Here is a 19,378-nt window from a genome sequence, read left to right as displayed (position 1 = left end):
CAACAGACACATGAAAAGCCGTTTATCATCACTTACCATCAGGAAAACACAAATCAAAACTACAATGAGATATCACCTCACACCTGTCAAAATGACTAAAATCAAAAACACAAGAAACAACAAGTGTTGGCAAGGATGTGGAGAAATAGGAACACTTACACGCTCTTGGTAGGACTGCAAACTGGTATAGCCACTGTAGAAAACAGTATGAAAGTTCCTCAAAAAGTTAAAAATAGAACTACCCTAAAATCTAGCAATCACACTACTGGGTATTTACCCAAAGAATACAAAAACACTAATTCAGAGGGATACATTCACTTCTATGTTTATAGCAGCATTATTTACAATAGCCAAGACATGGAATCACCCTAAGTGCCCATCGGTTAATGAATGGGTAAAGAAAATGGGGTATATATACACACAATGGAATAGTATTCAGCCATAAAAAAGAATGAAACCTTGCCATTTGCAACAACATGTATGGAGCTAGAGAGTACAATGCTAAGCAAAGTTAGAGAAAAACAAATGTCATATGATTTCACTCATGTGGAATTTAAGAAACAAAACAAATGAGCAAAAGAGAGAGAGAGAGAGAGAGAAAGAGAGACAAACCAAGAAACAGACTCTTAATTACAGAGAACAAATTGATGATTACCAGAGAGAAGCTGGGTGGGGGGATGGGCGTAAAAGGTGATGGAGATTAAGGAGTCCGCTTACTGTGATGAGCACTGGGTGTTGTATGGAATTGTTGAATCACTATATGGTATTCTTGAAACTAGTATTACACCGTATGCTAACTAACTGGAATTTAAATAAACACTTAAAAAAAGATGTTGTGAAAACTGAGAAGTTTATCACTAAGACCTCTGAATAAATTGTCTATCCATTATCTACCCAACCTTTCCATAAGGTACTGAGAATACAGAGGTAAGTGCCTGCCTACGTGGTGCTTGAAATTTAGGAAAAGAGAAAGACATAGAAATCAAGAATTTAATGTAGTTTGAAGTGCTAAGATAGAGTACTTTAGGATAACAGAAATGGACACTTAATCCAGCTAGGTGGTTCAAGGGAAGCTTCTGGAACAGACGGCTCCAGAGCTGAGCTTAAACAATGAGAAGGAGCTAATCAGGTGAAGACCGATGGGATTTGTATTCTAGAAGGAGGGACATTCAGCATGCAAGCAAAGGCATGAAGCAGGAAACAGCACAGAGCGCTTGAGAAATATAGGTTTGATAGCAATGGAGCATAAAATGGGCACAGAGGCAGAGAAGCCCCACAGTCAGAGTGTCTTTTGATGCTTGAGGAAGCCAAGAAATGCTTCTTAGAGAAGGAAGAATATGAGCCAAGAGTTGAAGGTTGAAAAGTCGTTTCCAGGAATATGAGGAGGGAAGGGCTTTTGGGGAGAAAGAACAGTATATGCAAAAATGTGGCAGCTGGAGACAGCGTGAAGCTATTCAAGTAACTTCAGTACAGTGCTCCTGGAACAAGAAATGGCAGAAGGAGGAAGAGAAGGGACTGGTCTGATCCCATCTTTGTATCAGATGCAAAGAACATGGAGATTTTATGTTGTAGGTGATACAGAAGGCTCTTGAGCCTGATCTCAGTCCCCCCATATTTGGAGAGATTTCTGTTGTGAGAATACGAAGTCAGATTGGAAGAGAATGGGGGGGGGGGAATGCAGTTAAGATGGGAAAAGTATATTGACGTAAAGAGTCCATCAAAAAAGGAGCTGAGAAACCCACTGATAAGTATTTGTTGAGGCTCCATTATATACTCTCTACTGCTCTGGACCCAGTGGAAATACAAGGAAAATTGACTCTGTACTGAGGTAACTGAAGAGAAAATGAATTACACAAATGACGTGATTTGGTGAACAGTGCATGAAGGTTTATTATTATTGTGTTATGTGGTATAACATGTATCAAGACTGACTGAATTTAGATTAGGATATGAAGACAGGGAATAGGTTCTAGTGAGGGCTTACATGAAGAAATATGGGTGTATTTGAGTAAATGAGGCATTGTGGGAGAAAAGGGAATAAAATGTGAGTCAGGATTTAGAAACTGGGATCAACATGAGTTATCCTTGAAAATGTGAAAATAGGTTTGATCAATTGTCAGTAGTTCTCAAGAATGAGTGATACCGAGTGCTAAAAGTGTCACCCAGATTTAGCTCAAAGCTCACCTTTGCGAGTCCTTCCTGAACCTCCACCCCTTTCTAAATAGGACTGACTAGTCAGTCTCTTCCGTATGTCCCCGGAGGGACACACACATCCTTGCACAGATGTGAGACCAGGGCAATTTACTAAACCGATGTGTTTGCACGTTCATTTGTATATAAACCCCTATTCACCAAATCTGTGCTTTCAGTTCCCAATTACTAGCACAGTGCCTGGTACAAGGATTACATTTAAAAACGTTTCTTTCATGGATAATTTGTTAAAAGAACAGAACATGCCCAAGATGGTGTCACATAGGCCAAGTCATCAAACCAGGGCTTAATGCCTTAACTAACTGCAGTTTCAACCTCTCCCAGAAATGTAAGTTTTAACCTGTCAGTCAGGAATTTTCTGATAAGCACCAATGAGGTAATTTGTCACAGGAGTGCCCTCCATCCCTCAAAGGAAGATGACTTATTCTGTGTGATAATGTTCCTTGGTCTTCCCCCTAAGGAAATCGACTTTGCCTGGAAAAATCCTTTCTTTTCTTCTGCTATTGACTCTTTGCCCCACTTTCCTTCCCATAAAAACCTTGCATTTCATACAACTCCTCAGAGCCCCCTCTGCTTGCTAGATGATGATTCATGAATCATTTAACAAAGCTATTTAGACCTTCCTATTTACTCAGTTGAGTTTTTGTTCTTTAACAGACCGAATGAATGACCATGTTTAGGAACAGGTATGATGGATGTGAAGAACAAAGACAGCCATGATACTAATGTTAGAACACTCAGTATTTGTTGAACTCTCAGCTCCAGGCACTGGGCTAAGCAGAATTTTAACAGATATTTAATTTTCTTCTCACAATACTCTTATGACGTAGTTACTATTATTCTCCCCATTTTACATCTGAGAAAACTGAGGTCAAGGTGGAAAATAAACGTTGACTGAGACCATGTGGCCAGTGAAAGGTAGAGATGTGTAGTGACTTCAGGTCCGTCTCACTTCGAGAAATGTGATCTTACTCAGGATTTGAATATCTTTCATTTTCAAGAAATGGAAAGGGCATAATGCCACCTGTCCTAGAGGCAACGATACCTAAAATGAAAAGCAGTAAGAGGGCATCCCAAAATGTCTAGCCCCAGCGCTGACTCATTGTGTGACAAAATCATGCGGATGCCTTACTTTATATAATGACCTCTACGTTGGCCTGAATATGCGGAATCAGGGAAGAGAACGCATTTTATTGGACAAACACATACATGCTAATTCAAATTATTTGCTGATTTGGCAGATAATTTCATCAAACCCCAAAGAGGGACTAGACTCCTCTCCATTCAATGAGACTGAGGGCTCAGAAAATCTAGACAAGTCTCCAAAAAGCAGTAACTCCTCAACCTCAGATCCCTTCTCAATGGGTTCCTTTACTGCCAGCTCTAGAATAGGGGTTGGCAAATTACAGTGACAGGCCAAATTGATCCTGCTGTCTGTTTGCATTCTCTGCATGCTAAGCATTGTTTTACATCTAAAAGGTTAAAAAATAAAACTACAAAAATGATATCTTGTGACAGAATAATTATATGATATTCAGATTTGCATGTCTATCAAGAAAGTTTTATCAGAGCATAGCCACGCGTATTCATTTGTATATTGCCTACGGCTGCTTCTGTACTGTAATGGAGTTGAGTAGTTATAATAGACAGCATGTCCTCAAAGCCTAAAATATTTACTATAGAACAAAAGTCTCATCACTGCTCCAGAATAAAGTTTAACAGGTGCCAAAGAACTCCGCGAACACATTGCTCACATTATGGGTTTATTGCCTAACTCGGTGTTTCTCCAAGCGCTGGTCCTTGACAGCTGTGTTAGCTTAAAGTGAGAAATCCTTAGAAATGTGAATTCTCAGACCCTAACCTAGACTTAGTGCATCAGAAACTTTGAGGATAGAGTCCAGCAATCTGTGGTCTAACAAGTCATGCAGGTAATTTTGATACACAGTAAAATTTGAGAACCACTGGTATAACTCAAGGAATTTGAACATCTTATCCCAACAAAATTACAAGCAAGGCATTTATTTATTGGCTCCTATTTGTATTCAAGGCACTAGCTACATGTTTCACTTATATTTTTGTATTCCGTAGAACAATCTTGAAAGGTTGGATTTATGAGCCTCATTTTACAGAAAAAGGAACTCAAGCTCAGGAAGGGAAACTTTAAACTTAGATCTGTCTGCTACATACCCTATACACCTGCCTCTCACCTTACTCTGCCCTCCTTCTGATCATGTGTGAGGAGAAAACGGACCCCTTCCATTCTGAGGGAGCTGCCCTGCTTTATCAACTGGGCCTTCGTGTTCCCTTAGTGAATTTAAGCAAGTCCAATCTCACAGAATATCAGCATCAGACAAGATCACTCTGTACCTTTGATCAATCAAGACAAAAACAAGACCACTCTGTAATTGTATGTGAGAAGAGGCATAAATATGAACTCTGTGTAAGCCACAAAAATGACCAAATACCCCCATCCTAGTTACTATAGCTTGTTTCTTTGCCAGTTACAGCTTTGGCCTCTGTCTAGTCTTCACTGCTTATAGATAAGATTTATTGAGATACTCGACCATGGAATTAGCCTGGCTTCTTGACTTAATTCAATCCAGAGCAAAGCCCCACTTCCAAATCATAATCCCCTGACACAAGCTCAAATACTGTCAAGTCCTTTCTAATACCTCCTTACCGAGATGTTTCACTGCTCTCCATGGTATGTCTTCCCCATCTCTGCAAAGAGCAACGAAGCCAAATTGTTCAACCACAGGTGTGCTCCTGATGACCTTGGCTAGAGGCCATTGAAATGTACAACTTCTTCACCTTCATCTCTCCTCCTCGTTAAGATTCCAGTTCTCTGTTTCTAGCTGGGGTGGGGAATGGGTTCCCAAAGTAAGCAAAACTGAAAAATAATATTCCCCAAACCAATCAGTACTGAGCATGATGCCAGATCCAGAGCAGACACTTGGGGTCTTAAATGGATTAATGGACTTTTAGAAGGAACCTGATTACAAACAACAATTTCAGGAAATAACTGTTCTTTTCTAAATTACAATTCACAGCCTCCAGTTTCTATCTGTCAGTCTTTCGATTCAATGCCACACTGTGTCTTCTTGCAGACTTCCCTGAAAACTTCCAACTGGATGGGAAGGCTCTTCTCTTCAAGTTTTCCAAAACCCTTTCTCCCTCTCACCAGACCCTTTTTAGTCTTGGATTTGTTATTCATGTTTGGAGTCTAATTGGAAAAAAAAAATCTCAATTTGAAAACTTTTAAGGACAGTAAAATACCCCTTTTTCCTCTATCCTCCTTCACACAGTAGGTGCTTGATATATATTTGTTCAATTTCACTTGTACATTTATGCGTTTTTTTTTTTCCAGTTGTAAAATTGAAAGGGCTACTTTCCCTGCCAAATCAAAGCCCACGTAAGCTGGGCTTTTCCAACTCACTGCTGGGTATCGCATTTGGAATTATTTCCCATGGCCGTGGGGTTCTAATGAACAGCTGCTCCAGATGCCTCTGGTACATGGGTATCTCTACTCTGCAGTGGGATTTTGATCTGAAATCTCCCTCGTAGAAAAAAATAAAAAAATAAAACAATGTAGCCAACTAATCAACAGTTTCCAGGCTACCATGGAAACTTGAAAGAGGCACTGGAGGCCCTCAATTATGTAGCGTACGTAGAAGTGCACAGGCACCATTCTTCTGTGACAGTTAAATGGCGCTCACCCCGTGATGTTTTGAGTGTCTTCTATACACCAAGCATTGTGGTAGATAGCACGGATAATTACGTCATCAAGGAGAAGGAATAAACCTGTGCTAATTCCCTCTGACATTTTTTGTTGTTATTGCTCCAGGAATTCCACATTGTGTATCACGTCCCTGTGTTGGTCTATGGTATTACCTTACCCAGAGCCCTGAATACACCATTGCTGGCATATGACTATGATAAAATTTCTTTATCCATAAAAGTCTAGCTAAAAGCCAACTCCTCCAGGGAGTCATTTCTGATCACTTCTAGCCTTTCCACTTGGACTTAATTTCTTTCCATTCTTTTTCTATATCTTGGACTTACTTATGTTGATCTGTCTACCATAATGCATCGCCTTTTCTTTGTTTATATTTCCCATCTCCTTACACAAATGAGAGTTCTGTGATGGTAGAGACGATCTTTAATTCATCTTTGTATCCTGGGCCTAGCAGAGTGCCTGGAATATTGTAGACAATAGAGAAATATTTTTTAAATGCAAGTCACTGCTGGAACACAAATGGCAAAGTGATGGTCATTATTGAGGGGTGTGGGGCAGTGCATTACACTACTCTCTACACTTTTCTCTGTGCCTTTTTCCAAAATAAAAAGTTCAAAATAATTGAAGACCTTGCAAGATGTCAGTATACATATCAGAACTGTTACGTTCCTATGGTAAGTGGCGCTACCGAATCTATAACTATGACCTCTGTGTGCTTCACACTTCTTTTCTCTTCTCTTAAAAAAGATATTTAAAGTCTAAAACGTTGCCCTAAAATAAAATATAATTATGCTGTGCCGGAACAAGTGCAGGCCAAGGATGTTCTACTAAACACGAATTTCTGGAAAAACTGGAAACTGACAGTTCACATTATGTATTTTATTGAGAAAGGGAATCTATAGATTTTTGCCCTATTGTCTTTCACCTGAATTATTCCAAGAGCATTACTAGCATCTGCTTCCATTATTTTACTACAAATCTTCACCTACTCCCAGATAGACCCACCTAAAACAGTGGTCTGCTACGTTACTCATTTGTTTCCCCAAAGTGGAAGACTTTGAATCAGTGGTTCTTCACGGGTTCAAGAGCAAGCATACACTCTTAGCATTGAGCTTCAAGTCACCCCCTCTGCTATATCTCCCATTTCAACTTTCAACACCCATGTGTGCAAAAGCCACTGCCCTTATCCATGAAAGCTACCTCTTGTCAGTGCTTAGGGGCACAGCTCCAGATCTTTGCTTAACCTAGAATGTTCTCCCCTCCTCCAATTTGGGAAGCCCTTCTCACATTGCAAAGTCCTGTACAACTGTTACCTTCCATGAAGCCTTCCTCTGAGCCCTTTCAGGAGGCACCACCCCATCTATGCCTCTACAGGCCATTTCTTGCTTATGTCAGTTCATCCCCTTCTGTCTTGTTTGGTAATTAGTTTCTTTTCCTAGACTGTAAGTTCACTGAGGGTACATTCTTTTAATGCTCATCTTGCACACCTCTCTACTGTCTCAGCTTAACAGAGAAATCTGCACATGTTTAGAACTCAAAAGGAAATATATTATAGACTAATCTACGACACAGTGAGATTCACTTTCGGAGTGTTCCTCCTTGTTCTCCTTCGTAGTGAGTGGCTATGTGGAAAACCTCAAATCATCATATTAAAATCCCATTAGTCTTTTGAATCCTCTTTACAAATTGCTTTTGTTTTCTAAATGTTGAATTTCAACTGAAAGAGAATTACATTTTTAAAATAAGATTTTATCAAAATCGGAATCTCATTTAGGTGGGAGCAGAAATGTTTCCCTTTATTCTTTTCTACCCATGGCTAATTTTCACTAGCCATTGGAGATGATGATACTGAGGTAGCATTGCTTTATCCCAACACTAATATAGACTCTCTCATTCAAACAGACTCAGAATTGCTTTCTAAGTAAATCAATGCACAGTCATACTAAATAAAATACTCTACAGTTGTACCAGAGAAGAATCATTGCCATGAGGATAGTATAAAAGTTCAACGTGGCCTAAAAGCTCACAGCTCTACTCCGGGTCTCATCTTCATTTCTCCATGAAAAAGAATGGTTAGTTCCCTGGCCTTATCCTGGGCTGTATTTTCTAGTGCAGTCAGTGAAAAGTTTAGCAGTATACACGGGGATAGCCCTTTGGGACGCCTTATCATTTGCAGGTAGAAAGGATGATATTTGGTGACTTTCTCTGTATTTTGTGCCTTTTTCTTATTCCTCCACCTGGCTGGAGATCATACACCCTAAGTCTGTTTCTGCTTGGATATGCCACAGCCTTAGAAAACACAGACAGGTGGCTTAGGCCAGAGTTCTTATGGTCTTATTCGATCTCACTGTTGGATTCTACCTGGATTATGCATTCATTGCCATTGACTATGTGTCACAGTCAAAATGTTGGGCAAGTCTTAGAGGCAAAGACGATCAGGACACCAGTTGGCTTGCTTTTGTTCTAATCCTGCCTCCACTCTATGATACAGTCAGTGGTCAGGCATAGCTCACTTAAATGCCATTCTTGGGTCCCACACTTGTATTGGGCTCAATGCCTTGCAGAAACTGTGTGGCTAGCGTGTAATATTATTTCTTGTGAATGTATTTCTCTCAGATATTCTTCAGCGTGTTAGTAGACAGTTCAGGACAAGATTCCAGAATTCAGAACATTTCCCACATGTGTTTTCATTAACTCTCTTTTCCAATATTAGGGAAGAGAAATAAGTAAAAAGGGTGTTAGAGTAGGAAAAGAACCATAAAGTGCTCAGTAGTCCTTAGTTTTGGTCCTGTTTCTCCTTCAGTTAGTTTTGCCTTCTGATAAATCAGTTAACCTCTCTGGGCTGTAGCTGTTCTCCTACATAAAATGAAAGAGTTGAACTAGAGCAGAATTTTCTAATATGAGCTTCATAACAAAAAAGGATTGATTTGTGAAGTAAAATTGGTTATACCTCGTGCATGATGGTAACCTATATCTTTGTATTTTAACATGATCAAGGCCTACATATTGAATCCAAGTTTGCCCCAGCTTATTCAACATTTTAAATAATATCTATAAATGTGTAGGTACATCATCTATATGTAGGTGTGTGTATAAGAGATATAGATTCATATATGGATATAGGTAGTAATAGAATATGAATATGGATATCCATCCCAAGAAAGACATTTGGACTAGCTCAAAATTCTGTGATTCTAGTTGAGGGAGTCTGGTTTACAATTCTACTTTTCATATTGTTGGAAGTCAAATTGAAGGTTTCATCTGAAAACTGTCAACTTTAAGTGACATAAAAATGAACTTAAAGAATAAAAGCTGAGTCATGTGTAGGGGTCTTAAACCTGGGGACTCTGACTTTAAACGTGTACCTTGTCAACATTGGCAATGAAAGAACTGTGTGCTACCCCATAGCTCTGTGAAGGTTGACTTCCTCAATACCCCCATGGCTGTTTTCCTTTAGCGAATGCTACATCTAGCTATGAAACCAAGCTATGTTGAGTATTATGCACTTAATTTGGGTGACTATGGCTCAACCTAGTTCAGAGAACAAAAACTAATATAGTGATAAAATTTAACAGAAGGAAATTATTTCCATCAAAGAAATTGCAATGATCTCATCTGCATTTTATTATGATAACAACGTTAATACACTGAGGCTGAATCTCAAAATAATGCAAGATTATAGTGTAGTACTTGAAGAAGTTTGCTTATGCATTGTTTTCCTTCCAGGGGTTAAATACAATCACCGTGTAATGTGAGAAAAGGAAGAAATTAATTTCTGAAGTTTTATTTAATCCCAATACATTATTCTATTGTGTGCCTAAACAGAACTTGCCACAGAGTGAGAATACTTACAAGATGATATGAAAATCAAATGGGAACTTCTTACGTTCTTATAGTGATCTAAACAGTTAGAACCTAACAAACAAACATTTTAAACTTTAAAAAAAAAAAAAAAGACTTCCTAAAGATAAAATACATTGACCATTATAACATATTAGCAGAAACAACCTGTGTACCGGATGTAGTTTGGGATGATGTCATTTTAGCTAAGCATGGGCAGGCTAAATATTTCCATCATCTTCCAACATTACACACAATGTGAGAAGTGAATAGTCATAAATAACTCAGCAATAGAAGATCGAATCCTGATCCAGAAGGAATATTAGCAAGTGTCTTAGGAACTCCATTCTTTCGCTTGAGAAGAAAGGAGAGCTTAGATGTAGAATTGATCTTGAATGCTGAGGTTTAAAAGATTCAAAGTATGTCATTTCAGCAGAAAAACTATTTCATGAAAAAATACATGTGCATATATAGAGTGTGTATATATATATATTCACACACACATACACACACACATACACATCTATTCAAATTGTTAAAGCAAAGTTAATCAACATTTTTTACCCCCATCCTTGAATAATAAAATTGATATGAGTAGTAAAATTTATATTAGGTGGATAAAATACTTGTTGGTAGCAACAACGATGTCCCGTGCATAGGAGCTCCCCCTCAAAAGACAAACGAGCAAAGTGGCTCACTGGGAAATGTAAATGAAACACTTTTGCAAATTAAGTGTTCGAAGCACATTTTTGCTAAGCACCCATTAACTCAATTTTAACCGAAACGCTTACCCATTTTATATCATAATCAACAACTCAGCTCCACCCCCGCACCTCCTAACTAATGAGGCACACACAGATATTTCCCTCACAAATCAGGGTACTCCTCCAGAGAATGGAATTCTTAATGACATTAAGGCGTGGTAGCCATCATGAACTTGATGACCAAAAAACAACCTGTATTACCACCCCAGAGTAGAGTCCTAACTTGGCACCATGGAAATATATTTAACCCACAATATCACCCTGCACTCAATAGCTTTCAAACAGAAAGACCGCGGGTACGGTATCTCCTCCCTCCCAATGTCAAATATCTCGGTAAACAGAAACGAACTGTCCAGTGCTAGGCTGCTCCATGTCAAGCATGCAATATTTTAAAACTTTGACTTTGGGTATTAAGTAAGCCTCCTCAACTTCTGCAGCGTCTGTATCCAGTTCGGAACCAGACCTGCCCAAACCGCACAGAGTGGGAGCGACCACTTTACCTTCGGAAAAATCAATCAGTCCCAGCAAATGAAGCAGCTTCAGAGATGCACATATAATCACAACAATACCCACTGTTTGCAGTCCTTCCGACTCCCACTCGAGAGTCAACATCTTTCAAGCTGGCAGAGCATCCCAGCCTCCGGCCCCCTTTGGAGCGGAGGGAGTTAATTAGAGAATCCGAGCAAGCTCTGGCTTGGAACAAAGACTCGCGAGGGGGAAAAGTGAGCAGCTCCTCGCAGAGGCACCGGGCGGAGCAGCGGCCCCCCGGGGTGAGGACCGACCTGGGCTGGAGTCCAGCCTCTCATGCTGATGCTGGCATTTCCTAGGGGGGTCCCCCCAACCACAGCGCGCCGGCCTCCGGGCTCTGCGCGGCCGCCAGCGGGTCCTTGCACTTAGGGCTGCGAGGGGAGCATCTGTCGGAGAACGGGGGACTTTGCTGTGTCCGTGGAGAGGAGGGACACTCCCAGGAAACTTGCCCCGGAGAGCACGGCCGCGCTCCACGCGCTGACGACGCGGCGCGGGCTGGGCAGTCTGGCTGCGCGCTAGTTTGCTGCCTGGGAAGCCGGCGAATGCCCCCTTTTCGCCAAAGCAGCGGCTCTCGCCTCCCGGAGCTTGCGCCAGACAGCTCAGCCCCCTCTTGGGATGCTGGGACAAAATCGGCTTTCTCGGCTGCTGCCTACAGCCCCTTCCAGAAAGCCCCCCATGGAAGCCCGTGGGCACTTTTTCTAGGGAGAAAAGTGCAGGAGCAAAAGAACCATGATTCAGTGTCTTTGTCACCCGGGAGCATCTAAGCCGCCTCCCACCTGCCACCCCACTGGGGCTATGTGGTCCCCGCTGACACAGGAGAACATTTTTAGGGAGTCTGATTTAGTCCTTATATTTACAAACATGAAGGGGTGGAGGATGGGGGCAGAGCAGAACCTTGGAGGAACACTGATGTTCAGTAACTGCCCGCTGGAGGGGGACTGAACTATCCTCCTTTCAAAGCCAAGTTTCACAAACTTCCCTGATCATAAAAATCACCCAGGGGTGTTTTTTAAAAATGCTCTCTTGTGGACAGTCTGATTCAGAGCGTTCTGGATCAAGAACAAGAAGCTAGATGACTCTTATCAGGAAAGGGTGGGTTAGGGTGTCCTGCCACAAAACCCACCAAACATCCTAGCCAGCTTTGTGGAATGGTCTAGGACTCTGGGCTATCAGGACCACATTGGTTTAATCACCTGCCAATTTCTTCCTCTAGGCTGAAGCCCAGGCCCACAGTGCTGGTGAAGAGAATCATTTGGGACCCTGTATGTAAAAGAGGTTTTAGGCCCTGGAACTCACTATGAAAATAAGGGTTTATGAAAAATATCTTAGACCCTGGGGGGCATTTCCTGGTTCTGCTACTTTCTGGCTATGTGATTTTCTGCAAGAACCTTAGTCTCTCTGAAAACAGTTCCTTTTCTGTGAAACTGAGATTATAATACCTTATTTAAAGTTCTCCATTTAGGGGTGCCTGGCTGGCTCAGTTGGTTAAGTTTCCAACTCTCCATTTGGCTCAGATCATGATCTCACAGTTTGTGGGTTCAAGCCCCACGACAGGCTCTGTGCTGATAGCACAGAGCTTGCTTGGGATTGTCTCTCCCTCTCTCTCTCTCTCTCTGCCCTTCTCACACTTTCCCTCTCTCTCTCAAAATAAATAATAAACTTTAAAAAAATTTAAAGGGAATTGTGAGGGGTGGGCACCTGGGTGGTTAGCGTTGGTTAGCATCTGACTTCAGCTCAGGTCACGATCTCATGGTCCGTGAGTTGGAGCCCCATGTCAGGCTCTGTGCTGACAGCTCAGAGCCTGGATCCTGCTTTGGATTCTGTGTCTCCCTCGCTCTCTGCCCCTCCCCCACTCACACTCTGTCTCTCCAGCTCTCAAAAATAAATAAGTATAAAAAAAAATTTTTTTAAACATAAAGGGAATTGTGGGAATTAAGTGTGGTGGTAATAATGGCTAACATTTACTGAGCATTTAGTATGTGCTCATCAAGAGTATGTAATTTATCAACAATTAACTCATCCCCACAACTCTGTTTGGTAGGTGTTATGATCATCTTCATTTTATAGGCAAGGAAACTGAAGCATAAAGAGGTTATCCTGTCAAAGCTGTGGTGGGCTGAGTGCGTGGTAGGCAATAGGCATTCATTCACTCATTTGTTATTTATTAACATTTATTAACCTGGTACTACGAGCAACAGTACATGAATGATAAAATGGCAAATGATGTCCAATCCTATCCTGTGGGGACGTATGATATAATAAAGGAGGCAGGCATGAACTCGAACTTGACTGATAAATGCACTAGCACTTGAAGAGATCTCTCTGTGAAGTACAGTGGGGGCACAAGAATGAAGGGCCAGCTCCACATGGGGAGAGATGGGTGGCGATAATGGGAGGGAGACTTTATAGAAGAAGTAACCGTAAAAACGGTAGCTCTCATTATTATTAGAAGTTACACATCATACACAGGCTTTGGGGCACACAGTCTTAGGTTAAATCCTGGTTCTGTCACTTCTCGCTTGCTGTGTGACCTTGGGGAAGCCGCTGCATCTCTGAGTTTCAGTTTTCCAAGTTCAAGATGGGAGTGCACCTGCCCCCTTTTTGTTATTAATAGAGTTACCTGTGGAAAGCTGAGTCAGGTTCCTGCTCAGCAGGTGGCAAGGCCAACACTTTAGAGGCTCTGGTGGGTCTAGACAGATGAAGAGACTTTGCTCCTCACTGGTCCTAGCACCCTCTCTGGGCACCTGTAATACACTTGGGCCACAAAGTTGGCTTTTATGATGGTGTTTTTCATTTTATGATTATATGTTTATGGGCAATATCTGTCTACTTGCCCAACCACCTATCTATCTAAACACATTGTTTTCAGTTTGTCAGCAAGCCAGTGAAGGGGAAGCAGTTCTTGGAAGATGACTGGTAAGGAAACGTTTTAAGTATCCATTCTCTGAAATTCCTGCAAACATTTGGCTATAGGACATCCAAAGGTTAAAAAAAAAATTAGAGAAATTAATTAGGTCAAGTTAGCTGTAACTATGTCTTTTAATCCTATACAATGTCCTATTAAAGTTTAAAAAAGAAAATCAACTGAGGTACAGAGAAGTGATATGATCTGACCAATGTCACACAGCTAAAAACCTCTAGATGCAGAATTTAAATTTTTTTAATGTTTATTTTATTTTTGAGACAGAGCATGAGCGGGGGAGGGGCAGAGAGAGAGAGAAGCATAATCCGAAGCAGGCTTCAGGCTCTGAGCTGTCAGCATGGAGCCTGATGCGGGGCTCGAACTCGTCAACCACGAGATCATGACCTGAGCCGAAGTCAGACTCTCAACCGACTGAGCCACCCAGGCGCCCCAAGATGCAGAATTTAAACACTGCTTTGTCTGATTCCGATATTCATGATTCTCCTTTTATACCCCTCAGCAGGTTTCAGAAAATAGTTTTCCACTGAATTCTTGATTTATAGACTTAGGCAAAGAATTTTTAAATTGTCACATCTCATTTTCCTGGAAAGAAATCCCCACCATCTTTGAAATTCACAAAAAGGCCCACGGACATAATTTTGTTGATTCCAGGCAGGACTTCGCTTCAGAACGATGGCATTCCTAACATGAGATCCATGAACTGAGAGTCTTGGCAGCCCAGCCAATCCCCATCTGCATTAGCTACCTCTACCACTTGGTTTTCTAAGCTCGTCCTGTTAGTTCCAGCTACAGGATCTTCTGGCTCTCAAGAATGCCAGGGGCTCTGTCACAGGCACCCCTCCACAGCAGGATTCTGGAAGCTAACAGTGCCAACTATGAGTTTCATTATCATGTGACCAGTCTAGGGAACTGGGGGACACCTGAGGAAGAGTGTATTTCTAGGGCAATCTTGGGAAAGAACAAGTGGCTATGTGTTTCTAAAAAAATAATTCCAGGGGCGCCTGGGTGGCTCAGTTGGTTAGGCGTCCGACTTCAGCTCAGGTGGTAATCTCACTGTCCGTGAGTTTGAGCCCCATGTCAGGCTCTGTGCTGACAGCTCAGAGCCTGGAGCCTGCTTCAGATTCTGTTTCTCCCTCTCTCTCTGCCCCTTCCCCACTCACACTCTGTCTGTATCAAAAAATGAATAAACCTTAAAAAAAAGTTATAAATAAATAAATAAATAAATAAATCCAGGTGATGGCTCTATAATTTTATTACAGTAGCTTCTTAGCCCCAACCTAGTTTGTTACATTAAAATATGCCTTGACTTCCTCTCCTTATTCTTAGGCTCACTCCTTTCTGCACATTGTGGTGGATGTCCAGCAAAGATCTGTTTCCCACACCAAAAGAAAAGAATGTCAAAGGAATAAACTAACATCTCCTTCTCACTGACTCTAAGCCCAGTACCATATTATGTATTTTACATGTATAAATTTACTTAATCTTACCCTACACTAATAAGGGAAGTGTTATTATTCCTATTGCAAAAAAAAAAAAAAATAATAAAAATAAATAAAGCTGAGGGTCATTTAGATTATTTTTACAAAGTTATGTTCAATAAGGGGGCACAGCCATGATTTATACGTGATTTATTCCATTATGTCTGCTAAGAGTTATGCAGAAGGTGTAAATGCCAGGCACTATTCTAAAATCTTCACACCTATTAACTACTTTAATTTTTTCATAATTCTATGAGATCTATATTATTGCTCTGGTTTCAAGGAGAAAGTTTGGGCTTTAAAAGATTAAGCAATCAGCCCAAAGTCTTGTAGATAGGACTTGGCAGAGTTGGGATTTGAACTTGGGTATCCCGGGTGTCAGATTCCACACACAGGAAGTAGGATGTAGGGGAAGCAAGGCCTCAATGGGGTTGGCATTATCTAGAAGATTCCACTGAAGATAGAAGCTTAATCTAGGATTTTATTTTATTTTATTTTTAGAAGTTTATTTATTTATTCTGAGAGAGAAAGAAAGCATGGGGGAAGGGCAGAGAGAGAATCCCAAGCCAGCTTCATGCTGTTAGCACAGAGCGGACTGAGGTCTCAAACTCCCAAACCGTGAGATCATGAACTGAGCTGAATTAAGAGTTAGATGCTCAACTGACTGAGCCGTCCAGGTGCCCCTAATCTAGGTTTTTAAAAACAAATGAGGAGAGGAGGAATGACTTTCCCAGGAGCAGAAATGGGCACACATTAAGGCATAATTCATAGTGCATAGCTGCACTGAGGCCTCTGAAGCAGGGAAGAAAAATGGGGCTGGAAAATTGTTGTTAAGAGGCCTCTTAACATCTTAATAGAGCAAGTAATGAGGACAGGGTTGGTGTGTGACAGTATCTCTTCTAAATTTAAGACTTTCTCACCAAAATGACGAAAGCTATTCGCTTCCCTGTACCTTCAGTTTTATCCCCAGTGCTCACCTCCACCCCAAACTATATCATGTCCCTCTGTCTTGGGGTTTCTCAATTACTTGGAAAGATCCCTAAATGTTCTCCAGATAAACTTTCTACTCAAACATGTCAGGACTCACGCTGTTTCACTTAGCTGCAGGGCTCATTCTGAAAGGTTCCTAAATGCATCTGGAATGGATTTCTTTAAAATATGTATATGTTTGTCCATTAAACAATTAAGCATCCAACCTTCTGGCCTGAGTGCCTATTGAGTCCGCAAGTGGGGGGGGGATAGCTTCCACTTTAAGAAATCTCTAGCAATATCGCACTAATGTATCTTGAACATAGGTCTCATGTATAATCAAAACTTATGCAGTATATAAAAACAAATTAGCATATTATTTGGAAATTCAACCAGGAAACATTCCCAAGAATATAATCTCCCTACAGTTTATGACTTTTTGCCTGAGCTGGTTTCCTTTTCCATGTAACTGTACTGTGCACATTACACAAACTCTCTCATTGAATCACTGCAACCCACCAAACATTAGGTATAATTACTAATCCCATTTTATAGATGAGGACACTGGAATGCCAGCGCTTAAGTAACTTGCCCAAGATTATAAAAAGAAAAAAAATCAGAATATGCCACTCCAAAATATGCTACTTTGGCATAATGATTATGTTGAGCTCAAGGCATGTGAGAATCAGCAAATGCAAGATTTCTCAGTCCTCCTCTTATCTCCCCAACCGTGGCATAAATTTCCCTTTGTGAAGCTGCCCAACCCTTCTGTACAAGGAATCAGAAAGCTACTCTTATCAATGGGGATTGAGAGTCAGCACCATGATCAGTCTGCATAAAATATCCTAACTAAAAGAAGCCTTGTCTTTTATTAGTTTCCCTCATATACTTCCTAGTCATTTCCCCACGATTTATCATCACTTGAAGCCCAAACTCCCTTTCTTTTGTTAAAGTGGCAATAAGCCTTGGAATCTAATTGCTTGCTTCTGAGTTTTACTTCTTTTCGGTGAATGTCCATACATATAAAATAAAAACGATATGCCTTTTCTTCTATTAATATGGCTTTTGTTTATCTAATTTGCAGGCCTCCAAAAACTGAACCTAAGAGGGTAGAAGAAATATTTTTTCCTCCCTGACAATTACATGCTAGATGTCAAGGAGCTGGGATTTAGCCTCAGAAATTCTCACTCAAGCTTCAGTATTCTTACATCCATCGGGTATCATTTGTAAAGATCACTACTTTTGTTTTATTTTGTTTTTATTGTGGCCCTACAAAACAAAGAGAGACAAGATTTAAAATGCAAATGGCAAAAAAATGCAAATGGCTTCCAGAAAGGTAGCAGGTGGTGTGGCACTTACCTCACCTTGAAATGTACATGCTTATTATCAAGTTCTTTCCTGGAAAGGAGATCAAGAGGGCAAAGAAAAGACAAATGAGATGAGGGAAGGGGCTCAGGAGATAAGGGAGAGGAAGAAGAATTGAAGGGATGCGAGAAGAGAAGAAAAAGAAGGGGGAGACATGAGGGAAGAGGTAAGCAATGCCCTGTGAGTGTCAAGAACACAGAGCTGAATGTGTTTTCTGCTTGTGAGATTTTCAGACTTCCTGGGACATAAGATCTAAAATAGAAGTAAACCAGACTATAGGAAAGGGTTGAGCAAAGGGTTAATTCTTCCTGAACTCATCCCTCTTCTCTGGTCCATCAAGCTCTGGGGCCCCTATAACTAGCAATACAGACTGTCTCTTTCCCTCCACTTTCTCAACCAAAGCCTGGAAATTGAGCAGATGGCTGTAAAAGCCTAAGAACGGCATCTCCATGGATATTGCTCTACCCATTCTGCAAAGAATATTTGTAGAAGTCTCCAGGTCCTTCTCTGAGAGCACTTCTTTTTTTTTTAATTTTTTTTAACAATTTATTAATTTTTTGAGAGAGAGAGAGAGAGAGAGACAGCATGAGCAGAGGAAGGGCAGAGAGAGAGGGAGGCACAGAATCCAAAGCAGGCTCCAGGCTCCAAGCTGTCAGCACAGAGCCCAACACAGGGCTCGAACTCATGAACCATGAGATCGTGACCTGAGCCAGTTGGACACTCAGCTGACTGAGCCACCCAGGTGACCCTCTCTGAAAGCACTTCTAAATCCCCCTTGTTTGTTTGTTCATTCATTCTCTCATACACACACACACACACACACACAGACACACACACACACACCCCACAATTATCACTGAGGTCATTTCTATCATCTGCAAAGTCAGAATAGGTGAGACCACAGTGAAAACAGAAGTCCCTTTTACACTGAGCTTAGCGTGTGCACATTCCTGCTGGGGATGGAGAAGCAACAGGAAATGTTCAGTGAATGCCTACACAGTAAATGTTTAGGATGTAGGGTGTGGGTCCTGGTAGATAGGCATTGCTCTTTAAATGCCTGGCCCAGGCTTGACATCTAGAATTCATAGCCAAGTCTTTAGACCCTCAGTCCAGTGTTCTCTCCACCCTAACAGGAAGATAAGACATCTGCACAATAGCTAAGACAGAAGCAAGGAGGGACCATGCACTATAGAAGAGGGAGATTTCTTCTAGTGAGATCAGAAATATCCACAAGAAAGAGAAGACATAGCGAATGAGGCATGAAGGCCAAGTCTGATGTTACATATGTCCAGGTACTGCCCATGAGTGCTAGCTCTTAGTAGTGCTCTCAAATCAGATACATCTAAGACTTCTTTGCAATATCCACTACAAACTAGCAGCTGGTGAAGCTGGGGGCTTCATCCGAATGAATCTTTTTGGTAAAAGGGACTAAATTTCATTTGGAAAAAAGACAGGTAAGGGAAAACTTTTCTCCCTATCCCAGCTCCAAGGTCAGAGGCTTAGAGGGCTGGAAAGGGAATCATTCCTCTTCTGAGAATTACATGTTTCCCAGAACCTATAATCG

General features: G+C 41.2%; 1 protein-coding gene across 1 annotated transcript in view; it reads right to left on the bottom strand.

Annotated features, from left to right (window-relative positions):
- The window catches only part of KCNIP4 (potassium voltage-gated channel interacting protein 4), a 224,710-nt gene extending 213,547 nt beyond the window's left edge, over positions 1-11,163 (bottom strand). Inside the window, exon 1 of the mRNA XM_042934052.1 lies at positions 11,052-11,163. Coding sequence (XP_042789986.1) covers positions 11,052-11,163 — 112 coding nt within the window. The remainder of the gene's footprint in view (positions 1-11,051) is intronic.
- Between the last annotated feature and the right edge of the window lie 8,215 nt (positions 11,164-19,378).

The sequence above is a fragment of the Panthera leo genome, chromosome B1 (assembly GCF_018350215.1).
Source record: "Panthera leo isolate Ple1 chromosome B1, P.leo_Ple1_pat1.1, whole genome shotgun sequence".
NCBI classification, from domain to species: domain Eukaryota; kingdom Metazoa; phylum Chordata; class Mammalia; order Carnivora; family Felidae; genus Panthera; species Panthera leo.
The sequence above is the reverse complement of the archived record's forward strand: the minus strand, read 5'-3'. Positions and strand labels throughout refer to the sequence as shown.